Source organism: Chiloscyllium punctatum, chromosome 1, assembly GCF_047496795.1.
Source record: "Chiloscyllium punctatum isolate Juve2018m chromosome 1, sChiPun1.3, whole genome shotgun sequence".
Taxonomy (NCBI): domain Eukaryota; kingdom Metazoa; phylum Chordata; class Chondrichthyes; order Orectolobiformes; family Hemiscylliidae; genus Chiloscyllium; species Chiloscyllium punctatum.
The window spans coordinates 89,361,709-89,384,502 of NC_092739.1; the positions used below are offsets into that span (position 1 = coordinate 89,361,709).

The following is a 22,794-nucleotide window of genomic DNA, read 5'->3' on the forward strand; positions in this document are numbered from 1 at the left end:
AAGCCCTTCATCAGGAATACAGGCAGACAGCCTGAAGGGTGGAGAGATAAATGAGAGGAGGGTGGGGGTGGGGAGAAAGTAGCATAGAGTACAATAGGTGAGTGGGAGAGGGGATGAAGGTGATAGGTCAGGGAGGAGGGTGGAGTGGATAGGTGGAAAAGAAGATAGGCAGGTAGGACAAGTCATGGAGACAGTGCTGAACTGGAAGTTTGGAACTGGGGTAAGGTGGGGGAAGGGGAAATGAGGAAACTGGTGAAGTCCACATTGATGCCCTGGGGTTGAAGTTTTCCAAGGTGGAAGATGAGGCGTTCTTCCTCCAGGCGTCTGGTGGTGAGGGAGCGGCGGTGGAGGACCTCCATGTCCTCGGCAGAGTGGGAGGGGGAGTTGAAATGTTAGGCCAAAGGGCGGTGTGGTTGATTGGTGCGGGTGTCCCAGAGATGTTCCCTAAAGCGCTCTGCTAGGAGGCGCCCAGTCTCCCCAATGTAGAGGAGACCGCATCGGGAGCAACAGATACAATAAATGATATTGGTGGATGTGCAGGTAAAACTTTGATGGATGTGGAAGGCTCCTTTAGGGCCTTGCATGGAGGTGAGGGAGGAGGTGTGGGTGCAGGTTTTGCAATTTCTGCAGTGGCAGGGGAAAGTACCAGAATGGGAGGGTGGGTTGTGACAATATTGTATTTATGACAATATTATATTTTTTGTCAGTGTAGTTCTGCACATTCTCTGGATTATTTAGCAAATACAGTCCTATTATGGAACCTCATCTAATGTTAGACAATGACATTTGAGTTTTGCATGAATGTTCTTGTTGGTTACGATCAGTATCTTGTCAGTTGCAAACAGCTGAAAGGACATGCTCCTTGAATCAATCCACCAAAATTTGGGACATACAGACATACACTTGAGCATCACAGGGGCATTATTATTCACATCATACATTAAATATCTGTGTTATGAGCAAAACATGACCATTGATGCTCTACCAACCAATCAGAACAGGATAAATGTTGTTTTCCTTGACATGGAGAATTGTTGCAAATGATGAAGGAAAAATGAAAAGCTCTAATAAATATATCCTTTATCAACAATACTCATATCTTATATTGCCAAAGAATCATCTGAAATTCAGCATTGTAACAAAAAATGGAACTAATATTTATGTTCTACAACACTTGAGTTGAGAATCAGAAACAAAATCTCATTTAGGACATACCTTCACATCCCCTTAAAGGAAATCCAGATACGACATTCTGAAGAATGGTTATTTTTGGTGGAGTTCCTCTTTCACTTTTCTTGCGGTAGCAAAGGAAACTACAAAGAATCACAGAAATATTATACAAAAGTGATGAAGTTGGAACCAGCATTAATCCTTCTCTAATTCAGTCTGTCTTCTCTGTTGCTCATATTAAGTGAATTACATTGTCTCAGCCGATTGCAGATGCGAAGGGGTGGTATTTCTTCCTCAGTTAAAAGTGATGAATAAAAATGGAAGAAAATTATTTCCGATGAATGATGAAAAGGTGCACTCGCCTAATCAAGGATTTCTATTTCCTCAGAGAAACAAGTATATTTCAATAACTGACTAACCGCTGTCGATCATTGTGAAATTCTCCTTTTACAAAGGTGAAAAACTGACAATCAGCTTCCGCTGTACATTTTCTTTGACAACTCTCTTCATTCTCAACGACAGACTGACGAATGTCATTTCCCGGAAAGTCCAAACCATCATAAACAGTTTCAAAACAGGCTGCAAAAGATGGGAGAGGGAGTTGATAAGTTACTGCAAAACGGCAACAAATATCAACAAGGTGATCATTTTGGAAGCTGAGTTTAATGTGAGACACATGCTCTTCATCTTACTTCACTGTCCCACAAGAAATTTCTAATATTTAGGCTTCATTATCCTAAAAGCACCTAAGCCACATTTAATAAAATGTCACATTTTTCGCGATATAAACTTGGATTTAGTGGCAGAGGCCACACATGTTACAATCTAAAATGATTGCTGAGTTTTGCACATTTTTTGTAAGTAAACAAACAACATGAACCATGGCTCAACTTATCAGAAGCTGGAATCTTTGCTCCAATTACTGGGTTGTATCAAAGGGCATTTTTCTCATTTTAGTGAACAAATTGTGTGAAGGAGATCAATGTAGGTTAGAATGAAAAAAGGAACAATAAAGGAAAATCATAAATATTACTGGTTCTGATGTAATCATTCCTTACACTCATGAATCCTTTCTATATTCCTCCTGTTAGCAAGCTATTTTTGATTGTGTTTCTTAAATGATGAGATGACACTTTCTCTGAATAGACTCTGCACTTGCTGATTATTCTGTGCTCCCTCCCTGTCTGTACGGCTTGACCTCATGTCTGGACTGGGAGGGGAGGAGTCGGCAAAGCAGAATCCTCAGAGACCATGAGGCTCACAAAAGGTCCCTTTTATCAAAGCTTTCAAGTTATCAATGTATTAGTCAAAGGAGAAGAAAAGTGAAAAACAACTTAGGATTAAGAGGTAGCGAGTGGAGAGCAAACAGGTTCAAAAACATCAAAATTAATGGCAGGATACAAGGGTAGCAGAATAGGTGGACATTGTTCCATGTTCACCATTTGCCCAATGAAATGCAATAAACAGACAGAGGCTGAATAACCTCTCTGCCTGGATGCATCAGGATATACAGAACCTGCTAAAAACCAGGCATGTGGCCTTCAGATCACGAGACCCACTCAAATATAAGGAATCCAAGTATGACCTTCGCAGAGCTATTAAGACACCCAAGGACCAATACTGATCCAAACTAGAGACCCAGACAAACAGCCGGCAACTATGAAGGACTGAATGACATCACAGGTTCTATGAAGAGACAGTGCAAGATAGCAGATGATGACATATCCCTCCAGATTGTCTCAACGCCTTCTACACTTGCTTTGAGCAGAATCTCGGCACATAGATAACACCTTTCCTGACAAGGCAAAAGTGAGGACTGCAGATACTGGAAACCAGAGTTTAGATTAGAGTGGTGCTAGAAAAGCACAGCAGGTCAGGTAGCATCCGAGGAGCAGGGAAATCGACGTTTCGGGCAAAAGCCCTTCATCACCTTTCCTGACAAGTCCTAACGAACCTCTCCCAACAGTCATTGCATCAGACGTCAAATTTTCCTTTGTGTGAACCCAAGGAAAGCAATGGGACCAGACGGAGTACCAGGCTATGCACTCAGAGCATGCACAGATCATCTGGCAGAGGTCTTCTCAGACATCTTCACCCTCTCCCTGCAGCAGGCCACTGCCTGTTTCAAGAGGGCCAACATCATCCCTGTGCCTACAGCATGTCTCAATGACTACTGCCCAGTGGCCCTAACTTCGGTGGTCATGAGTGCTTTGAAAGACTGCTCAAGGCATTAATCAACTCCGGCCTCCCCATTACTCTTGACCCATTCCAATTTGGCCAAAAGTGGGTACTGCAGATGCTGGAGATTAGAGTGGTGCTCGAAAAGCACAGCAAGTGAAGCCAATTTGCCTATCAGACCAACAGATCCATATCAGATGCCATACTACTTGCCCTTCACTCCTCCCTGGAACATCTTGACACCAAGAACAGCTACGTAAGAATCCTACTCATTGACTACAGTTCAGCCTTCAACACTATTATCCCCTCAAGACTGATTAGTAAACTTAGTGATCTCAAACTAAGCCCCACTCTCTGCAACTGGATCCTCCATTTCCTGACCCACAGGCCACAGTCAGTGAAGATTAGGGCCATGAAGATTAGGGACAATATTTGATCCTCATGGACACTCAGCACTGGAGCCCCCCAGGGATGCATACAAGCACCCTACTGTATTCACTGTATACCCATGACTGCATCACCAAATACCAGACTAATGCCATTTGCAACTTCACTGATGACACCACCATAGTCGGTCAAATCTCAGTTGGCAATGACATAGACTACAGACGGGAGGTGGAAGACCTGGAAAAATGGTGCACTGAGAACAACCTAGCTCTCAATGCCAGCTAAACCAAATAACTCATTATTGACTTTCAGCAGGATGGTACTCATGCCACCCTACACATTAACAGCACAGAGGTAGAACGAGTGGAGAGTATCAAACTCCTGGGAGTGGTCATCTACAACAAGTTTTCTTGGACTCTTCATGTGGATGCACTGGTTATAAAGGCCCAACAATGTCTCTTCTTCCTCAGGCAGCTGAGGAAATTTGGCATGATGGCAAATACCCTTGCCAACTTTTATAGGTGTGCCATCGAGAGCACTCTATCTGGATGTATCACTACCTGGTATGGCAACTGAACCATTTAAGACCGGAGATGGTTACAGAGAGTGGTGAACTTGGCCTGGACAATCACAAAGGCCAACCTCCTATCTATAGAATCCATCTACCAGGCCCACTGTCAAGGAAAGGTCACCAGCATTCTCAAAGATCCATCTCACCCTGGCAATGTTTTTCTACAACCTCAACCATCGTGGAAAAGGTACAGAAGCCTGAACACATGCACCAGCCGGTTTCATAACAGTTTCTACCCTACTGTTGTTAGAATAATGAATGGACTCACAAACTCTTAACATTCGCCTGTACCTGTGTTTTTGTTTTTGCCACTGTTTACCTATTATTTACTTATCTATGCTGCTTAACTCTGTGATCTGCCTGTATTGCTCACAAGACAAAGCTTTTGTGACTCGGTACACTTGACAATAAATTCAATTCAATTCAATTCTAACCTTTCCATACATTTAGCACTCCATGTTAGCTAAAACACTTATAAAACAAATAAATCAGGTCTGGAAATTGAGTTCTCCTGAGCATTTGATTAGTGGAAGCTGAAAGAGAATTTTGTCTTTTAATTCACCCTCTCTTTAATAACATGTTTAATGAAATCTGAATACTGTATTCAAGCAAATCAGAATATCTGTAAAAGACAATGGGTCAGTTGTACAGTAAAACGATATGGATGAGATGACACTATCTCTGAATGCTGTTTGCTTCAGGGTCTCATAGATCTTCTCTTCCTCATTCATGGACAGAAACTCATGGCATTTCAGTCTCACATGCAATAACATGTTTCAGTTATTTTGGACTAGACAAGATGAGCCAGGAGTTGCTGGAATTGGTCATCAATCATTGAAATTTATACGAGGATTCGGCTTGCCCCATCCATGAAACTAGCTCCAAGGATGCCCAGCCTCGGTGAGAAAAAAAGTTCCTAATCTTGGTTTCAAGTGTGTTTTCAGTTGGTCACAGGAGTTAACATCGACTCCATGTCCAACTCGTCAAGACACCTGATGATCTGTTGTGTTTCAATCAAGTCACCTTTTATTCTTCACAACTCTAGTTGATACAAGCCTAGCCATTCCAACCCATCCATTCCAGGTATTCGTTTAGAAAACCTTCTCTGAACTACTTCCAATGCATTTACATCCTTCCTATCATTACATGTTACACTGTCCTACAGATGTCACCTCACCACTGCCTTTGTAACTCAGGCATAACTTGCCAATGTTTGTATTCAATTCCTCTCATGATAAATGCCAGGTTTCATTTAGCCTCATTTGTTACTTGTGGGACATGGATATTCACCTTCGGTGATTCGTGCACCACAGTACTCAATTCTTCTCAAACCCACCTCTCTCTCCCTCAACAAAACAGTGATCAAACTGCAAACACTGGAAATCAGAAACAAAAACAGAAGTTGTGGGAAAAACTGAATAATGGTCACTGGACCCAAAATGTTAACGTTAATTTCTCTCCACAGATGCTTCCAGATTTGATTTTACATCAAATTCTGTTTTTGTTTCTCACTACCTGAAACTGATTGTAATATTTAATAAAACTTTACTCATTGGGGGCTACCTATGGGCGCTTTCACTATGAGATGACTAATTAATCCTATCTCATTGCACAATAACAGGTCTAGTATCCCCTGACTCTGGACCATCCTATAAGCTGTCCTTTATCCATCTCACTTTACCAGTTTACATGTAGGTAAAAATCCTTTGTGATCACCTCCATCTCTTTCTAACAAACTGCAATCATTTCCTTCTTTGTGCCCCACACCAGCATGTATTTAATATTATGGGGCTTCTCCATCACTCACACAAGTAACTTTTCTCTTACATTTTCCACTTCTCCCCACACCTTTTGCACAGCCTGGTTTCCTGGACTGAGGTGATTCATTTATTATGTACTGGCATTGTCCTTAACTAAAAGCAGTACCCCTCCTGCACCTTTTACCAGCTTTCTGTCCTCCCAAAATGCACTGAACACTTCAGTGTTCGGGATTAAATAAAGAGAAAGCTTGTGATTTATTTATAAATACAAATCAAAGCATATATGGATCATTGAATGACACTGTAAAATAACTAATAATTTGCAAGGAAACATTGTACTAAAATGATGAAGTTGGAACCAGCATTAATCCTTCTCTAATTCAGTCTGGCTTCTCTGTTGCTGACATTGGGTGAATTACATTTGCTCAGCCGATTGTAGATGTGAAGGAGTGGTATTTATTCCTCAGTTAAAAGTGATGAGTAAAAATTGAAGGAACATTATTTCTGATGAATGATGAAAAGGTGCACTCATCAAATCAAGGATTTTTGTTCCTCAGAGAAACAAGTATATTTCAATAACTGACTAACCGCTGTCGATCATTGTGAAATTCTCCTTTTACAAAGGTGAAAAACTGACAAACAGATTCCTCTGTACATTTTCTTTGGCAACTCTCTTCATTCCCGATGAAAGACTGATGAATGTCATTTCCCGGGAAGTCCAAATCATCATAAACAGTTTCAAAACAAGCTGCAAATGATGGGAGAGGGAGTTGATGAGTTAATGCAGAATGGCAACAAACATCAACAAGGTGATCATTTGGGATCTTATTTAAACGTGAGGTATGTGTTCTTAATAGAACATAGAACATAGAAAAGTACAGCACAGAACAGGCCCTTTGGCCCACAATGTTGTGCCGACGTTTAATCCGAATGTAATGTATAGTAACTTAACCTACACACCCCTCAACTCACTGCTATCCATGCGCATGTCCAGCAGTCGTTTAAATGTCCCCAATGACTCTGCTTCCACCACCACAGCTGGCAACGCATTCCACAACTCTCTGCGTAAAGAACCTACCTCTGACGTCTCCTACCTTCCTCCTAATATCTTCAAACTATGACTCCTTGTACCAGTCAATCCTGCCCTGGGGAAAAGTCTCTGGCTATTGACTCTATCTATTCCACTCATTATCTTGTACACCTCGATCAGGTCTCCTCTCTTTCTCCTTCTCTCCAGAGAGAAAAGTCTGAACTTATTCAACCTCTCTTCATAATGCAAGCCCTCCAGTCCAGGCAGCATCCTGGTAAACCTTCTTTGCACCCACTCCAAAGCCTCTGTATCTTTCCTACAGTAGGGCGACTGGAAGCGGACACAATATTCCAAAAGTGGTCTCACCAGGGACTTGTAGAGCTGCAGCAAAACGTCGTGGCTCTTAAACTCGATTCCCCTGTTAATGAAAGCCAAAACACCATATGCTTTCTTAACAACCCGATCCACTTGACTGGCAACTTTGAGGGATCTATATACTTGTACACCGAGATCCCTCTGTTCCTCCACACTGCCAAGAATCCCGTCTTTAATCCTATATTCAGCATTCGAGTTTGACTTTCCAACATGCATCACTTCACATTTATCCAGGTTGAAATCCACCTGCCATTTCTCAGCCCAGCTCTGCATCCTGTCTATGTTGCGCTGCAGCCTGCAGTAGCCCTCGATACTATCAACGACACCTCCAACCTAAGTGTCATCTGCAAATTTACTAACCCACCCCTCAACCTTCTCATCCAAGTCATTTATAAAAACTACAAAGAGCAGAGGCCCAAGAACAGAGCCCTGCGGGACCCCACTCAACACTGTCCTCCAGACAGAATACTTTCCATCTACAACCACCCTCTGCCTTTTCTCAGCCAGCCAATTCTGAATCCAGATAGCCAAACCTCCCCGTGTACCATACTTCCTGACTTTATGAATGAGCCTAACATGAAGGACCTTATCAAATGCCTTGCTGAAATCCAGATACACTACATCCACTGCTCGTCCTTCATCGGCCTGTCTTGACACCTCCTCAAAGAACTCAATTAGATTTGTGAGGCATGACCTGCCCCTCACAAAGCCATGCTGACTGCCTTTAATCACACTATGCATTACCATAGTCTTATCCTTCAGAACTCCTTCCACAACTTTGCTGACCATAGACGTAAGACTGACTGTGCTGTAATTGCCAGGGATTTCCCTTTTACCCTTCTTGAAAAGAGGAACAACATTTGCCTCCTTCCAATCCTCCGGTATGACTCCCATGGAGAGTGAGGAGGCAAATATCCTCGCCAGTAGCTTAGCAGCCTTCTTTCTCGCTTCCCAGAGCAGCCGAGGATAAATCTGTCTGGTCCTGGGAACTTATCAATCTTAATATTTTCCAAAATGTCCAGCACATTAACTTCATCAATCTTGATCTAGTCAGGACTATATCCCAGCTCCTAAAAGTTTTAATTTACAACAAGGTCCCTTTCCTTGGTGGAAACCCAAGCAAAAAAACTCATTTAGGGCTTACTCTATCTGCTCAGACTCCATTCATAAGTTCCTTCCGCTATCCCTGATTGGCCCTACCTTCTCCCTGATCATTCTCTTATTCCTCACCTAATGAGTAAAATGCCTTTGGGTTCTCCCTAATCCTTCCTGCCAAGCCTTTTTCGTGCCCCCTCCTGGCTCTCCTCAGTCCATTTCTTAGCTCCTTTCTAGCAGGCCTGTAATCTTCTAAAGCTGTGCTAGATCCTTGCTTCCTCCACCTTACATAAGCTGCCTTCTTCCTTTTGACAAGAAGTTCCTCTGTTCTCGTCATCCAAGGCTCCTTAATCTTACCTCTTCTTACCTGTCTCAGAGGAACAAATTTGTGCATCACTTGCAACAACTGCTCCTTAAATTGTCTCCACATGTCTGCTGTGCCCTTTCTGTGGAACAATTGCTCCCAGTCTGTACTTCCAATATCCTGTCTGATAGTGTCATAATTTCCTTTTCGCCAAGTAAATTTCTTCACTTGGTAACTGCTCCTTTCACTCTCCAAGGCTATGGTAAATGTGAGGTAGTTGTGGTCATTGTTACCAAAGTGTTCTCCCATCGCGAGATCTGACACCTGTCCTGGCTTGTTGCCAAACACCAAATCCAAAATGGCCACTCCCCTCGTCGGTCTGTCTACATACTGAGTAAGGAAACCCTCCTGAACACACCTGACACAAACAGCTCCATCCAAACCATCTGCACTAAGGAGGTTCCGTCAATGTTGGGAAAGTTGAAGTCACCCATAACAGCAACCGTGCTACTTCTGCATTTTTCCAGAATCTGCTCGCCTCTGAGTTCTTCAATCTCTCTACTGCTATTAGGTGGTCTGTAGAAAACCCCCAAAGCGTGGCTGTTCCCTTGCTGTTCCAAACTTCCACCCATACTGACTCAGTAGACAAACCTTCCTCAACAACCTTTGTTTCTGTAGCTGTGATGCACTCCCTGATTAGCAATGCTACACCCCCTCCGCTTTTTCCACCCTCCCTGTTCTTTTTAAACGTTCTAAACACTGGAACATCAAGCAACCATTCCTGCCCCTGTGAAACCCACGTCTCCGTTATGGCTACAACATCGTAGCTCCAAGTACTGATCCATGCTCTAAGTTCGTCACTTTTATTTCGGACACTCCTTGCATTAAAGCAGACACTCTTCAACCGATCCCTTTGTTTTATCTCATGAGAAACCTTCCCAATAGATTCACAACATCCTGTCACTGCCCCATCTGCAACTGACCCCCTCTCAGACATGTGGTTCTGATTCCCACCCCCTTGCCAACCTAGTTTAAACTATCCCAAATCACAAGAGCAAATCTCCCAACCAGGACATTTGTGCCCCTCCAGTTCAGGTGCAACCTGTCCTTCATGTACAAGTCCCATCTTCCCCAGAAGGTATCCCAATGGTCTAGGTATCTGAAGCCCTCCCTCCTGCACCAGCCTTGCAGCCACATGTTAAGCTGCATTCGCTGTTTCTCATCTTACTATCTCGTGGCACCAGTAGCAAACCTGAGATCACTACTCTACTCATCCTGCTCTTCACCTTCCAACTAAACCCTCTGTCGTCACTTTTCAGATCCTCAATTCCTTTCCTGGCTATATCATTGGTGCCAATATGTACCACGATTTCTGGCTGCTCACTCTCCCCCTTCAGAAACTTGTAAGCCCGATCGGCAACATCCCAGACCTTGGCATCGGGGAGACAACATACCTTCTGAGAGTCCCATTCCTGACCACAAAGCCTCCTGTCAATCTGTTAAGCAGAGGTTAATATAACCTCAAAGTTCCTAGTCAAAATTCTGATCCACCGACATCATTATCTTAAAAGCGCCTGAGCCACATTTGGCAAAATGTTGAGTTTTTCACCAGGTGTATACTTGGAATCACAGGCAGGAGTTACACATTTTACATTCTAAAATCACTGCTTTTGTTCGAACATGTTTTGAAAGGAAATAAATGACATGAATGAGGGATCAAAAATCAGAAGCTGGACCCCTTGCTCCAACTACTGGGTTGTATCAAGGGGCAATTTTAGTAAACAAATGGTGTCAAGAACATCAATATATGCTGGAATGTAAAAAGGAACAATAAAGGAAAATCATAAACATGACTGATCATGATGTAACCATTCCTGACACTCATATATCCTTTCTTTATTCCTCCTGTTAACAAGCTATTTTTGATTGTGCTCATTAAAAGAGGAGATGATGCTTTCTCAAGTGGCACTAAAATAGAGACTCTGCACTTGCTGATTATTCTGTGCTCCCTCCCTGTCTGTACGGCTTGACCTCATGTCAAACTGGGAGGGGAGGGGTCAGCAAAGCAGAATCCTCAGAGATTGCGAGGCTCGCAAAGTTTCCCTTTCACCAAGGTTTACGAGACTAAAGAATTCATCAAATATGATGCAAAATAGTAAACAAGGTACAAAGCAGAAAAGTGAGATGTGATCCAATGTTGAGAGGCAACAGGTCAGAAAAAAATCGAAACTAACATTAGGATACCAGTGTTGCAGAAGAACAGATAAGCATGTTTGCATCTTCGCAATTTGTTTTAGGTAACACAACAAACAGACACAGTTCCAGAGGCTAAATAACCATGTTCCATGCTCTAACTTTTCCTTATGTTCAATCTGCCTTTTTGGTTGAAGCATTTACAAATCCAGTAAAACAAATCTGGAAATTGTGTTTGATTTAGCATACGCTCATTAGGAGCTGAAAGGCAACTCTTTCTTATAATTCATAATTTCTTTAATGCATTTTTTGAGAAAATCATTGATCCTAATCCTTCAATCCAGCAAGTCACTACGTCTCTGTCAGAGGTCCTTGCAACGATTGTTATTTCTGCAAAGATCATAAGGCTGAGTCATGGGGGGGTTGCATGTTTAGCTTTATATGCATGCACACAAACAGTTACAAGTAGCTGTATCTTGCTTCTGCAAAAATCGCAAGGCGGTATCATGAATGTATATTCCAAGAAATAACTAAACGAAGTGGGGGGGGGGGGTCAACTGGTAGAAACAGATGTATTGACATGGCAGTTTCAATTGTCACGCACATAGTGAGTTAGTATGAACAAGATAACCAAATAAGACCCAGTGTTCGTCAGCAAAAGTAATAAGACCCAGCTATCAAGGGGGTGGGGGTGGGGGGGGGTGCAGGAGGTTGCACACCAACAACAGGCCACAGACAGATGTGGTAAGCTGCTTAGATTAGCAGCTGCACAGAGCAATACAACTATCAGATATGAAGTAAAAGGGGAGTACCGAGAGATTCAACTGAACTGTATAAATTGTAATGTAACCTCCTGATCGATGTGCCTTCTTTATGATCACCCGGCTTGCAAGAACGCATGAATAAAGACTGCTTCAGAATTTGACTCGGACTGAAATTATTGAACAGTGAGCTTCGTTCTAACATTCTCTAAACTATGTGGATTATTTTATGCAGTTGAATGAGGTGGATGAGATGAATCTATCTTAGAGTGCTGTATACCTTCAGCGTCTGACAGATCTCATCTTCTTCATTCATGAACATGACTTCATTTCATTTTCAGTTTTATTTTCCCTCCCTGGGAAGGTCAGAAATGGAGACTTTCACCAGTAATTGTCCAATATCCAGCACCATTAGTGATTCCTCAGATGATAAAGCAGTTCATGCACAAATGCAACAAGACCTGGACAATATCCCAGCTAAGCTGATTAATGTTAAGTAACATTTGTGCCACACAAATGCCAGGCAAGAAGGCATTTCCAACAAGAGAGAATTACCCATCGCTCCTCTGATATTCACTCATATTACCATCGCTACAATAGCCAACTACAGACATCCAAGGAGTTATATTGACCAGAAATGAAACTAGACTTGAAGATATTTACTGTGGCTACAAGATCAAATCAGAGGCAAGAAATCTTGGAGTGAGTTACTCACTCCCTATCTTACCAAACTCTGTCCCCCATCTACAGAGGGGGAATAGGTGTGATTGAATGCCCCCCACTTGCCTTGATAAGTTCTGCTCCAACACCACACAAGAACCTTGACATCATTCAGGACAAAGCAGTAGACTTGATTAGCACCATATCCATAAATAGAGTCATAGAGTCACAGAGAGGTACAGCACGGAAACAGACCCTTCAGTCCAATCTGTCCATGCCGACCAGATATCCCAACCCAATCTAGTCCCACCTTCCAGCACCTGGCCCATATCCCTCCAAACCCTTCCTATTCATATACCCATCCAAATGCCTTTTAAATGTTGCAATTGTACCAGCCTCCACCACTTCCTCTGGCAGCTCATTCCATACACGTACCACCCGCTGCATGAAAAAGTTGCCCCTTAGGTCACTTTTATATCTTTCCCCTCTCACCCTAAGCCTATGCCCTCTAGTTCTGGACCCCACCACCCCAGGGAAAAGACCTTGTCTATTTATCCTATCCATGCCCCTCATGATTTTATAAACCTCTGTAAGGTCACCCCTCAGCCTCTGATGCTCCAGGGAAAACAGCCCCAGCCTATTCAACCTCTCTCTATAGCTCAAATCCTCCAACCCTGGCAACGCCCTTGTAAATCTTTTCTGAATCCTTTCAAGCTTCAGGGCGGCACGGTGGCACAGTGGTTAGCACTGCTGCCTCACAGCGCCAGAGACCTGGGTTCAATTCCCGCCTCAGGCAACTGACTGTGTGGAGTTTGCATATTCTCCCCATGTCTGCGTGGGTTTCCTCCCACAGTCCAAAGATGTGCAGGTCAGGTGAATTGGCCATGCTAAATTGCCCGTAGTGTTAGGTAAGGGGTAGATGTAGGGGTATGGGTGGGTTGCGCTTCGGCGGGGCGGTGTGGACTTGTTCACTGCTGCCTCACAGCGCCAGAGACCCGTGTTCAACTCCCGCCTCAGGCGACTGACTGTGTGGAGTTTGCACGTTCTCCCCGTGTCTGCGTGGGTTTCCTCCGGGTACTCCGGTTTCCTCCCACAGTCCAAAAGATGTGCAGGTCAGGTGAATTGGCCATTGCTAAATTGCCCGTAGTGTTAGGTAAAGGGTAGATGTAGATGTAGGGGTAGGGGTAGGGGTATGTGTGGGTTACGCTTCGGCGGGGCGGTGTGGACTTGTTGGGCCGAAGGGCCTGTTTCCACACTGTAAGTAAGTAATCTAATCTAAAAACAACTTCTTTTAGATTAGATTACATTACAGCGTGGAAACAGGCCCTTCGGCCCAACAAGTCCACACCGACCCGCCCAAGCGCAACCCACCCATGCCCCTACATTTACCCCTTACCTAACACTACGGGCAATTTAGCATGGCCAATTCACCTGACCTGCACGTCTTTGGACTGTGGGAGGAAACCGGAGCACCCAGAGGAAACCCACGTAGACACGAGGAGAAAGTGCAAACTCCACACAGTCAGTCGCCTGAGGCGGGAAATGAACCCAGGTCTCAGGCACTGTGAGGCAGCAGTGCTAACTTTCTGATAGGAAGGAGACCAGAATTGTACACAATATTCCAACAGTGGCCTAACCAATGTCCTGTGCAGCTGCAACATGATCTCCCAACTCCTGTACTCAATACTCTGACCAATAAAGGAAAACATAACAAATGCCTACGTCACTATCCTGTCTACCTGCGACTCCACTTTCAAGGAGCTATGAACCTGCACTCCTAGGTCTCTTTGTTCAGCAACATTCCCTCGGACCTTACCACGAAGTGTATAAACTCCACCATCAATGGTTAAAGCACAGTGTGTAGCATTTACAAGATGCACTCTAGAAATTTGCCAAGTCTCCTAAAATAGCATATTCTAAACCCTCAACTACTAGCATCTGGAAGGACAAGGGTGCAGATGCATGGGAACACCACGACCTGCAAGTTCCCCTCCAGGACACTTACCATCCTGACTTAGAAATATATTGTCTTTGCTTCAGTGTCACGGGGTCAAAATCCTGGAATTCCCTCCCTAATGGCATTATGGGTGTGCTCGCTCTAAATTAAGTGCCATATCTTCAGAAGGCAGCTCCTCACTATCCTCCCAAGGACAGCTATGGATGAACAATAAATACTGGTCTAGCCAGTGAATGATAATTTAAAAATGGCTTGAGTGATTTTAGACTCAACAAGGTAGCCCTGTAGCTATTGGAGTGGTCATCAATTTGATTCAAATTTTTTCAAGAATTTCACTCAAACCATCCTATCAGGAAGAGAATTAAAGAGGCTGCCTGGGCATACCTCTACAAGATCATTGATTAATCCAATTTCATGGCACAATTCCAGGTCTACTGTTTCTTCACCTTCAGTTGATTCCATTCTACTCTAACATGTCATTTGTTCATCTGATTTTTCCAGTCTATAAGTAGATTAAAATCTTCCTGGATTCTCACCATGCATTTCTGACAGATACCAATTATTTCTTTCTTAATGCACTATATTACTATGTGGTAACCATTACAGAGTTTCTACATCATACACACAAGTGACTCTTTGCCTTTTTCATTTCCCATCTCTATCCAAATCATTTGCACATCTTGGTTTTATGAACTTAGCATGATCCTTAACTGTTTTCCTCTTGTCATTAACTAAGAGAGCCACACTTCTACCTCTTCTTCACTTTCCATCCTTGCTAAATATTCTGGACCATTTAGTATTCAGCTCACTGTAGAGATTTAAGTTTGCATACAAATTAAATGCAATATTAATCAGCCAATGGCATGATAAATCAAATTAGTATCAAGGCCAGAATTTTCCCATTTTACACAAAGTATGGGTGCGGCCTTTTTTAAGGACAAGGGTCCCTATCCGTCTGTGCCCACCAATGAGGAAGCTGCCCAAACAAGCCCAAATCAGGTGCAAAAACGCCAGCCAGGTTCCCAAACAATCACGTCGAGCAGTTGAGAGGTCCAGCCTCACCTGAAGCCGCCAGCAGTGACTTATTCAAGGCCCAGGCTGCTGCCTAAACACTTTGAGCATGATCCAAAAGTTGGAATCATGGCCTGAAGGGTCTAAGAGGTGGGAGGGGAGGCCAGGGATAACTTCCAGCAGATATCCATGCATTCTACTGCCATCAGTTTAGGCCCAAATGGAGGAATCTCCAAAGTGGCAGACAGGCCATCCTGTTTTCCCAATAGTGATGGCAGTCATTTTTCGTCACCAGCAGAAAAGGCAGGTTATTGAGGCACTGAGGGCTGAGGCCCTTAAGTAGTTGGTAATAAACAGATAATGGCCTTAATTGATGTCAGATTAGGAAGGTCACTCATTGACCTTCCTGCCCAGAATGTAATTGCTGAGTTAAGGGAGTGGGCATCTCTCCACAGCCAACCTGCCTCAATATTTACTGTTCTGCCAATTCCATGTCACTTCAAGGGAGGAGAAAATTCTGCTTAAAAGCTCTCTGCATCAACATGTCATCTTTGTTACTTACAAGATTGTGTCCCACAGTGTTTCAGAGAATATCCTGAGACAACGTTTTGTAAGTTAGATTTCACAGTTGGTTGTCCTGTTGTCGTCCTCTTCAAATAACAATAAAACCTGAAAGATAATGAGAATAGAAGGTGGGTGTTGAAGTTCTGAAATGCATTTTTCATGATGTACAGGTAAATCTATGCTGCTGCTTTGGGAATACAGTAAGGTGGGTTTGGTGGGAGGATGAGATCAGAAGATTCTTCTTCACCATTTTCCCCTCATCAGAGAATGTCAATACACACCTCTGGAGCAAGTGGGACTTGAACCTAGATCTCTTGGTTCTAAGGTAGGGACACGACCCAAAGAGTCACTAATTCTATCCCTCTTCTAAGTCCATTTAATTGAATCCATGTGTTTTGATTCACGCAGTCAAATTGAACGGTAGCTCAGTGGTTAGCACTGCTGCCTCACATCACCCAGAGACCCGGGTTTGATTCCACCCTCATGCATATTCTCCTCTGTGGTTGCATGAGTTTCCTCTAGGTGCTCTGGTTTCTTCCCAGAGTCCAACGATATGCAGGTTAGGTGGATTGGCTGTGCCAAATTGCTCCCTACTGTCAAGAGAGGTACAGGCTAGGTGGATTAGCCATGTTAAATGTGGGATAAGGTGGGGCATTCTAGGTCTTTGGAGGGTTGGTACAGATTTGATGGGCTGAATGATTTTTTTCCTTACAGTCAGGATTCTTTCAATTAAAGAATGGGACTTGATCAGTATTTCTCTGGAGATCGTTGATGCCCTGACAGTAAATGTTCCTGCTGGTCAGCATAATGACTTCAAAGTCATTGATTCATTCATTTATGAATAAGAATCATTCATTAATGTTCAATCATGTATATGCCACATAAGAAAAGTGATGCTGTATTCACCTGCTTTATTATGATTATCCAAAGTTAATAATGGCAGATGATAGTGTTGAAGAAACTGAATTCAAACACAAAGTTTTACCATGGTTCACATGGACCTGTTATTTGGGCACTTAAGTTAATCTGGGAGATCTCAAATATTGTAGGAAGAATCTTTCAATTGGCACAGGGTTGTAGATACAGGGAAGATAGTTTCAGGATCACAGGTAGATTGAGATGAATGGAACTTCTTCACTCAGACGATGACACATCTTCAGAATTATCCAGCACAGAGGATGTGGAGGCTCAGTCATTAGGTAAGTAGAATATGAAAGCTTTTAGATATTAAATGTATGAGAATATTAGAGGAAAATAATAAAGACAGAAAAGCAATTATGATCTTACTGAATGGTGTAGCTGTTTCGAAGGGCCAAATAGCCTATTTCTGTTTTTATATCTTTGTTCCTAATATTGTTGTTCTAAAAACCTAATTCCAAATAAATGTGCTTTAATGATCTAAATCAATGTGTTTAGTTTTTAAATGCGCAATGACAAACACTACTGAGGAAATGTGAGAGTTCTAAGTTACTAGAAGACTATAAGGAGCTGCTCCAATCCCAGTCAGTATTACCCTGTGTGGGTAAGCTTGGCTCTGATCTAACCTTGTCACAACTATTCCATATTCCTCATAAACACCTCAATGAAATGTTGACAGATTTACTTTCGGGTATCTGTGTTCCAATCTCTTGTTAAAAACGTGAAAAACTGACAGCTGCTTTCCTCGGTGCACACTTTCTGACAGTAGTTGACATCTGGTGCATAGACTGATTCAATGTCATTTCCAGGAAAATCTACATCGAGAAGCAGTCCACGTGCACACCCTGCAATAAAGTTATTCTGTGTTAGCAGTCTGTTTATCAGAAATATTTATAACAGCAGGGAAGTTTTCATACAGGCCTATTTTCATGTTCACAATCTCGCACACTGCAACTTCCTTCATTTTCTGTTATTTCCTTGTTCTGGGGAGCATGCCTTTTGGTCTATTACCAGAATGTTTTGAGACCTTATAGACTTTTGAAATACCCAGTGTATCAACCATTTCCTGGTAAGAGATACAGTGACTCAAATTGTCTGAAAACTGGCATCTGTGATGCTGGAGACCTCTGGCGCATCTAGCATTGATCATCCACTCAGCATCTGGTGGAACATTGCTACGACTGGTGCTGCCATAGCTTTTGCAGGGATGTGCTGGGCTGTTCCACCTTTGGGGATGGAAATATTTGTGCAGTGTCCTGCTCCACAGAGTTCTTTAATTTGCCACCAGCCTTCATGACTGGATGCAGCAACACTGTAGATCCATTCATTGTGGGATCCCTTTGTTTACTTTCTACAGCACTACATTTGAGAATCAGAAACAAAATCTCATTTGGGACATACCTTCACATCCCCTTAAAGGAAATCCAGATACGACATTCTGAAGAATGGTTATTTTTGGTGGAGTTCCTCTTTCACTTTTCTTGCGGTAGCAAAGAAAGCTACAAAGAATCACAGAAACATTATACTAAAATGTTGAAGTTGGAACCAGCATTAATCCTTCTCTAATTCAGTCTGTCTTTTCTGTTGTTGACATTGGGTGAATTACATTCTTTCAGCAGGTTGGAGATGTGAAGGGGTGGTATTTATTCCACAGTGATGAATAAAAATGGAAGGAACATTACTACAGGTAAAGGGTGAAAAGATGCACTCATCTTATTAAGGATTTCTATTTCCTCAGAGAAACAAGTACATTTCAATAACTGACTAACCGCTGTCCATCATTGTGAAATTCTCCTTTTACAAAGGTGAAAAACTGACAATCAGCTTCCGCTGTACATTTTCTTTGACAACTCTCTTCATTCTCAACGACAGACTGACGAATGTCATTTCCCGGAAAGTCCAAACCATCATAAACAGTTTCAAAACACGCTGCAAAAGATGGGAGAGGGAGTTGATGAGTTACTGCAAAACGGCAACACAACGAATCGAATACAACAGAACAGCCTTCATTGAGCACGGTGAATGTTTATACATCGCCAATTTCAGCACCAACTTGGTTACAAACATACTTAGGCAGAGCTTCTTTAGTTACAATAATTTAGACAATAGAGAAATAAAATGTCCAGGATTGCGGAACTAAAGGTTCAGTACATCAGACCACTCTGGCACCCAGTTTCCCATTCGCACGGGGCCATTGTCCCAGACTGTGCAGGGACTACGCTGAGGGAGTAGACAGGTAAAAACAAGGATTGAAGATGCTGGAAACCAGATTCTAGATCAGAGTGTGCTGGAAAAGCACAGCTGTTCGGGCAGCATCCGAGGAGCAGGACAATCGATGTTTCAGGCAAAAGCATTTCATCAAAAATACAGGCAGATTTTGTACAGGGTGGAGATATCAATGAGAGGAGGGTGGGGGTGGGGAGAAGTGAGGGAGTAGACATCTCCACCAGTCTGAGAGATCATCATGCCATTATACTCTGGGAGGCTGCTGCACCATGTTGGGATGGTCAACGTGCCACAATAATCTGGCAGGCTGCTACACCATGTTGGGAAGGTCACCATGTCACGATACTGTAGCCGGCATCTGTCCAATGTTGGGAAGGTCACACCACGATACTCTGGCCAGCATCTGTGCCATGTTGGTAAGGCCAACACTCCACAACATGCTGGCAGGTAGCTGTGCCATGTTGGGAAGGCCTCCAGACCAAGACACACTGGCAGGTAGCTGTGCCATTTTGGGGATGTTGTCAGGGAACATGATCATTTTGGAAGTTTATTTTAATGTGATGCAGAAGTCACATGACACCAGGTTATAGTCTAACAGGTCTATTTGAAATCACAAGTTTTTGGAGAGCTGTTCCTTTGCCAGGTGAATGGATGAAGGAGCATCTCTCCAAAAGGCTGTGATTTCTAGATAACCTGTTGGACTATAACATGGTATCATGTGACTTCTGACCTTACCCACCCCAGTCCAACACTGGCACCTCCACCTCCTGGTTAATGTATTTTAATGTGAGACATGTGTTCTTAATATAACGTCACTGTCACCAAAGAAAATTCTGATGTACACAATTCATTATCTTCTCTCTATTCCTTTCTAACAAATGGCAATCATTTCTTTCTTTGTGCTTCACAAAAGCGCCCTAACCAACGTCCTGTACAGCTGCAACATGACCTCACAACTCCAATAATCAATGCACTGACCAATAAATATAAGTGTACCAAACACCTTCATCACTATCTTATCTACCTGCGACTCCACTTTCCAGGCGCTATGAACCTGCACCCCAGAGTTTCTTTGTTCAGCAACCTCCCCAGGAATTTATCATTAAGTGTACAAGACCTACTCTGACTTGCCTTTCCAAAATGCAGCACCTCATATTTCTTGCAGTTAAACTCCATCTGCTACACTCTGGCCCATTCGCCCATTTGATCAAGATCCCGTTGTACTCTGAGGTAGCTTTCTTCGCTGTCTACCACTCCTCCAATTCTGGTGTCATCTGCAAACTTACTTACCATAATAACTCCTTATTTGCACATTCAAATCATTTCAAGGTGCTGAGAAGTCCAGTCCCACCTGAAGCTGTCAGCAGTGAAACATTCAAGGCCCAGGCTGCTGCCTAAACAGAAGCCACCAAGACAGGCACCAACACAAAGGTCAGTCTTGGTTATGACCATGATCTAGGAGTTAGTGTCACAATCTGAGCGGGGTCATGGTTTGAGGGCAAGAGCAGGGCGTGGCTTCATGTAGTCATCCCACTAACATAAACCTGTCCCCTTAATTTCCCACAGATTGAGGGAAATGGAGGAAACCATAAAATGGCAGGCAGTCAGCTCCATTTTCCCACTTGCGATAGGTACCATTTTTCACGCCAGCAGAGAAGTCAGGTCAGCTGAGGCCCTTAATTAGTTATTAATAAACAGATAATGGGGGCGGCTAGCTCTGCTGCCTCACAGTGCCAGGGATCCGGGTTCAACTTCTGCCTAGGGAAACTGTCCGTGTGGAGTTTGCACATTCTCCCCGTCTCTGTGTGGGTTTCCAACGGGTACTCTGGTTTCCTCCCACAGGCCAAAGATGTGCAGGTTAGGTGAATTGGCCATGCTAAATTGCCCACAGTGTTAGGTGCATTAGTCAGGGGTGAATGTATACTCTGGCAGGCAGCTGCACTATGTTGGGATGGTCAACATGCCACAATACTCTGGCAGGCTGCTACACCATGTTGGGAAGGTCACCATGTCACGATACTGTGGCCGGCATCTGTGCCATGTTGGGAAGGTCACACCACGATACTCTGGGCAGCATCTGTGCCATGTTGGTAGGCCAACACTCCACAACACGCTGGCAGGTAGCTGTGCCATGTTGGGAAGGCCAACAGTCCACAACACGCTGGCAGGCAGCTGCGTCATGTTGGGAAGGCCTCCAGACCAAGACACACTGGCAGGTAGCTGTGACTTTTGGGGATGTTGTCAGGCAACATGATCATTTTGGAAGTTTATTTTAATGTGATGCAGAAGTCACATGACACCAGGTTATAGTCTAACAGGTCTATTCGAAATCACAAGTTTTTGGAGAGCTGTTCCTTTGCCAGGTGAAGAGATGAAGGAGCATCTCTCCAAAAGGCTGTGATTTCTAGAAGACCTGCTGGACTATAACATGGTACTGGATTAGTGGTGCTGGAAGAGCACAGCAGTTCAGGCAGCGTCCAACGAGCAGCGAAATCCACGTTTCTGGCAAAAGCCCTTCATCAGGTGACTTCTGACCTTACCCACACCAGTCCAACACTGGCACCTCCACCTCATGGTTTATGTATGAGTAACAACTCATATTTCCAACATCTTCCTAAATCTTTTACACATCTAGTTTCCTGAACTTGGGTAATTCATTTCTGTTTTGCTGGCATTATCCCTAACTAAAACAAACATCCCTTTCACCATTAATGAGCTTTCTGTCCCTGCTAAATGCACTGCACCCTTTAATATTCATGATCCAATGAAACAATATTTTGTGAATTGCTTTTAAATAAAAATCAAATCCAAAAGAAATTTGCAAATGGTATTACAAAATAACAATTAATACATAAGGAAATACTGGGGGCATCAAATTAGTATCAAGCTCAGTACTGCTCGGTTATTGGGTAAAGTTTTCGCGGGCATCTATATGGCCAAAAGCCCCCTCCCCTTATGCCCACCAATGAGAAACCTGCCACATCAAGTGCAAATTGGGCACAAAGTGGCTGGTCTGTCAAGTTCTAAACCAATCAGTTCTTAGAGTCATAGAGTCATAGAGATATACAGCACAGAAACAAATCCTTCAGTTCAAATCATCCGGGTTGACAAGATATCCAATATAAATCTAGTCCCATTTGCCAGTATTTGGCCTATATCCTTCTAAACCTTCCTATTCATATTCCCATCCAGATGCCTTTTAAATGTTGTAATTGTACCAGCCTCCAACACTTCCTCGGCCAGTTCTTTCCATACATGTACTACCCTCTGCATGTAAAAATTGCCCCTTAGGTCCGTTTATATCTTTCCTCTCTTACCATAAACCTATGCCCTCTAGTTCTAATCTCCCCCACCCCAGGTAAAAGACATTTCCCATTTACCCTAACCCCATGCCTCTCGTGATTTTATAAACCTCTTTAGGGTCAGCATTCAGCCACCAAGTTAGCCTCTCCCTATAGCTCAAACCCTCCAATCATGTCTGAACCCTTTTAGGTTTCACAACATCCTTCCAATACGAGGGAGACCAGAATTGCACACAATGCGCCAAAAGCGCCCTAACCAACATCCTGTACAGCTGCAACATGACCTCACAACTCCAATAGTCAATGCACTGAACAATAAATATAAGTGTACC

At 43.3% G+C, this 22,794-nt stretch overlaps 1 protein-coding gene across 2 annotated transcripts in view; it reads right to left on the bottom strand.

Moving 5' to 3' along the window:
* The window catches only part of LOC140477133 (uncharacterized), an 80,306-nt gene that overhangs the window by 12,792 nt on the left and 44,720 nt on the right, over nucleotides 1–22,794 (bottom strand). Inside the window, exons 25-30 of one of the 2 annotated variants that reach the window (XM_072570495.1) lie at nucleotides 18,704–18,863; nucleotides 18,336–18,433; nucleotides 17,620–17,779; nucleotides 16,015–16,121; nucleotides 1,590–1,749; nucleotides 1,216–1,313 (exon numbers count right to left, since the gene is read on the bottom strand). In XM_072570495.1, coding sequence (XP_072426596.1) covers nucleotides 1,216–1,313; nucleotides 1,590–1,749; nucleotides 16,015–16,121; nucleotides 17,620–17,779; nucleotides 18,336–18,433; nucleotides 18,704–18,863 — 783 coding nt within the window. The remainder of the gene's footprint in view (nucleotides 1–1,215; nucleotides 1,314–1,589; nucleotides 1,750–16,014; nucleotides 16,122–17,619; nucleotides 17,780–18,335; nucleotides 18,434–18,703; nucleotides 18,864–22,794) is intronic. The other variant, XM_072570502.1, reaches the window with a different exon arrangement.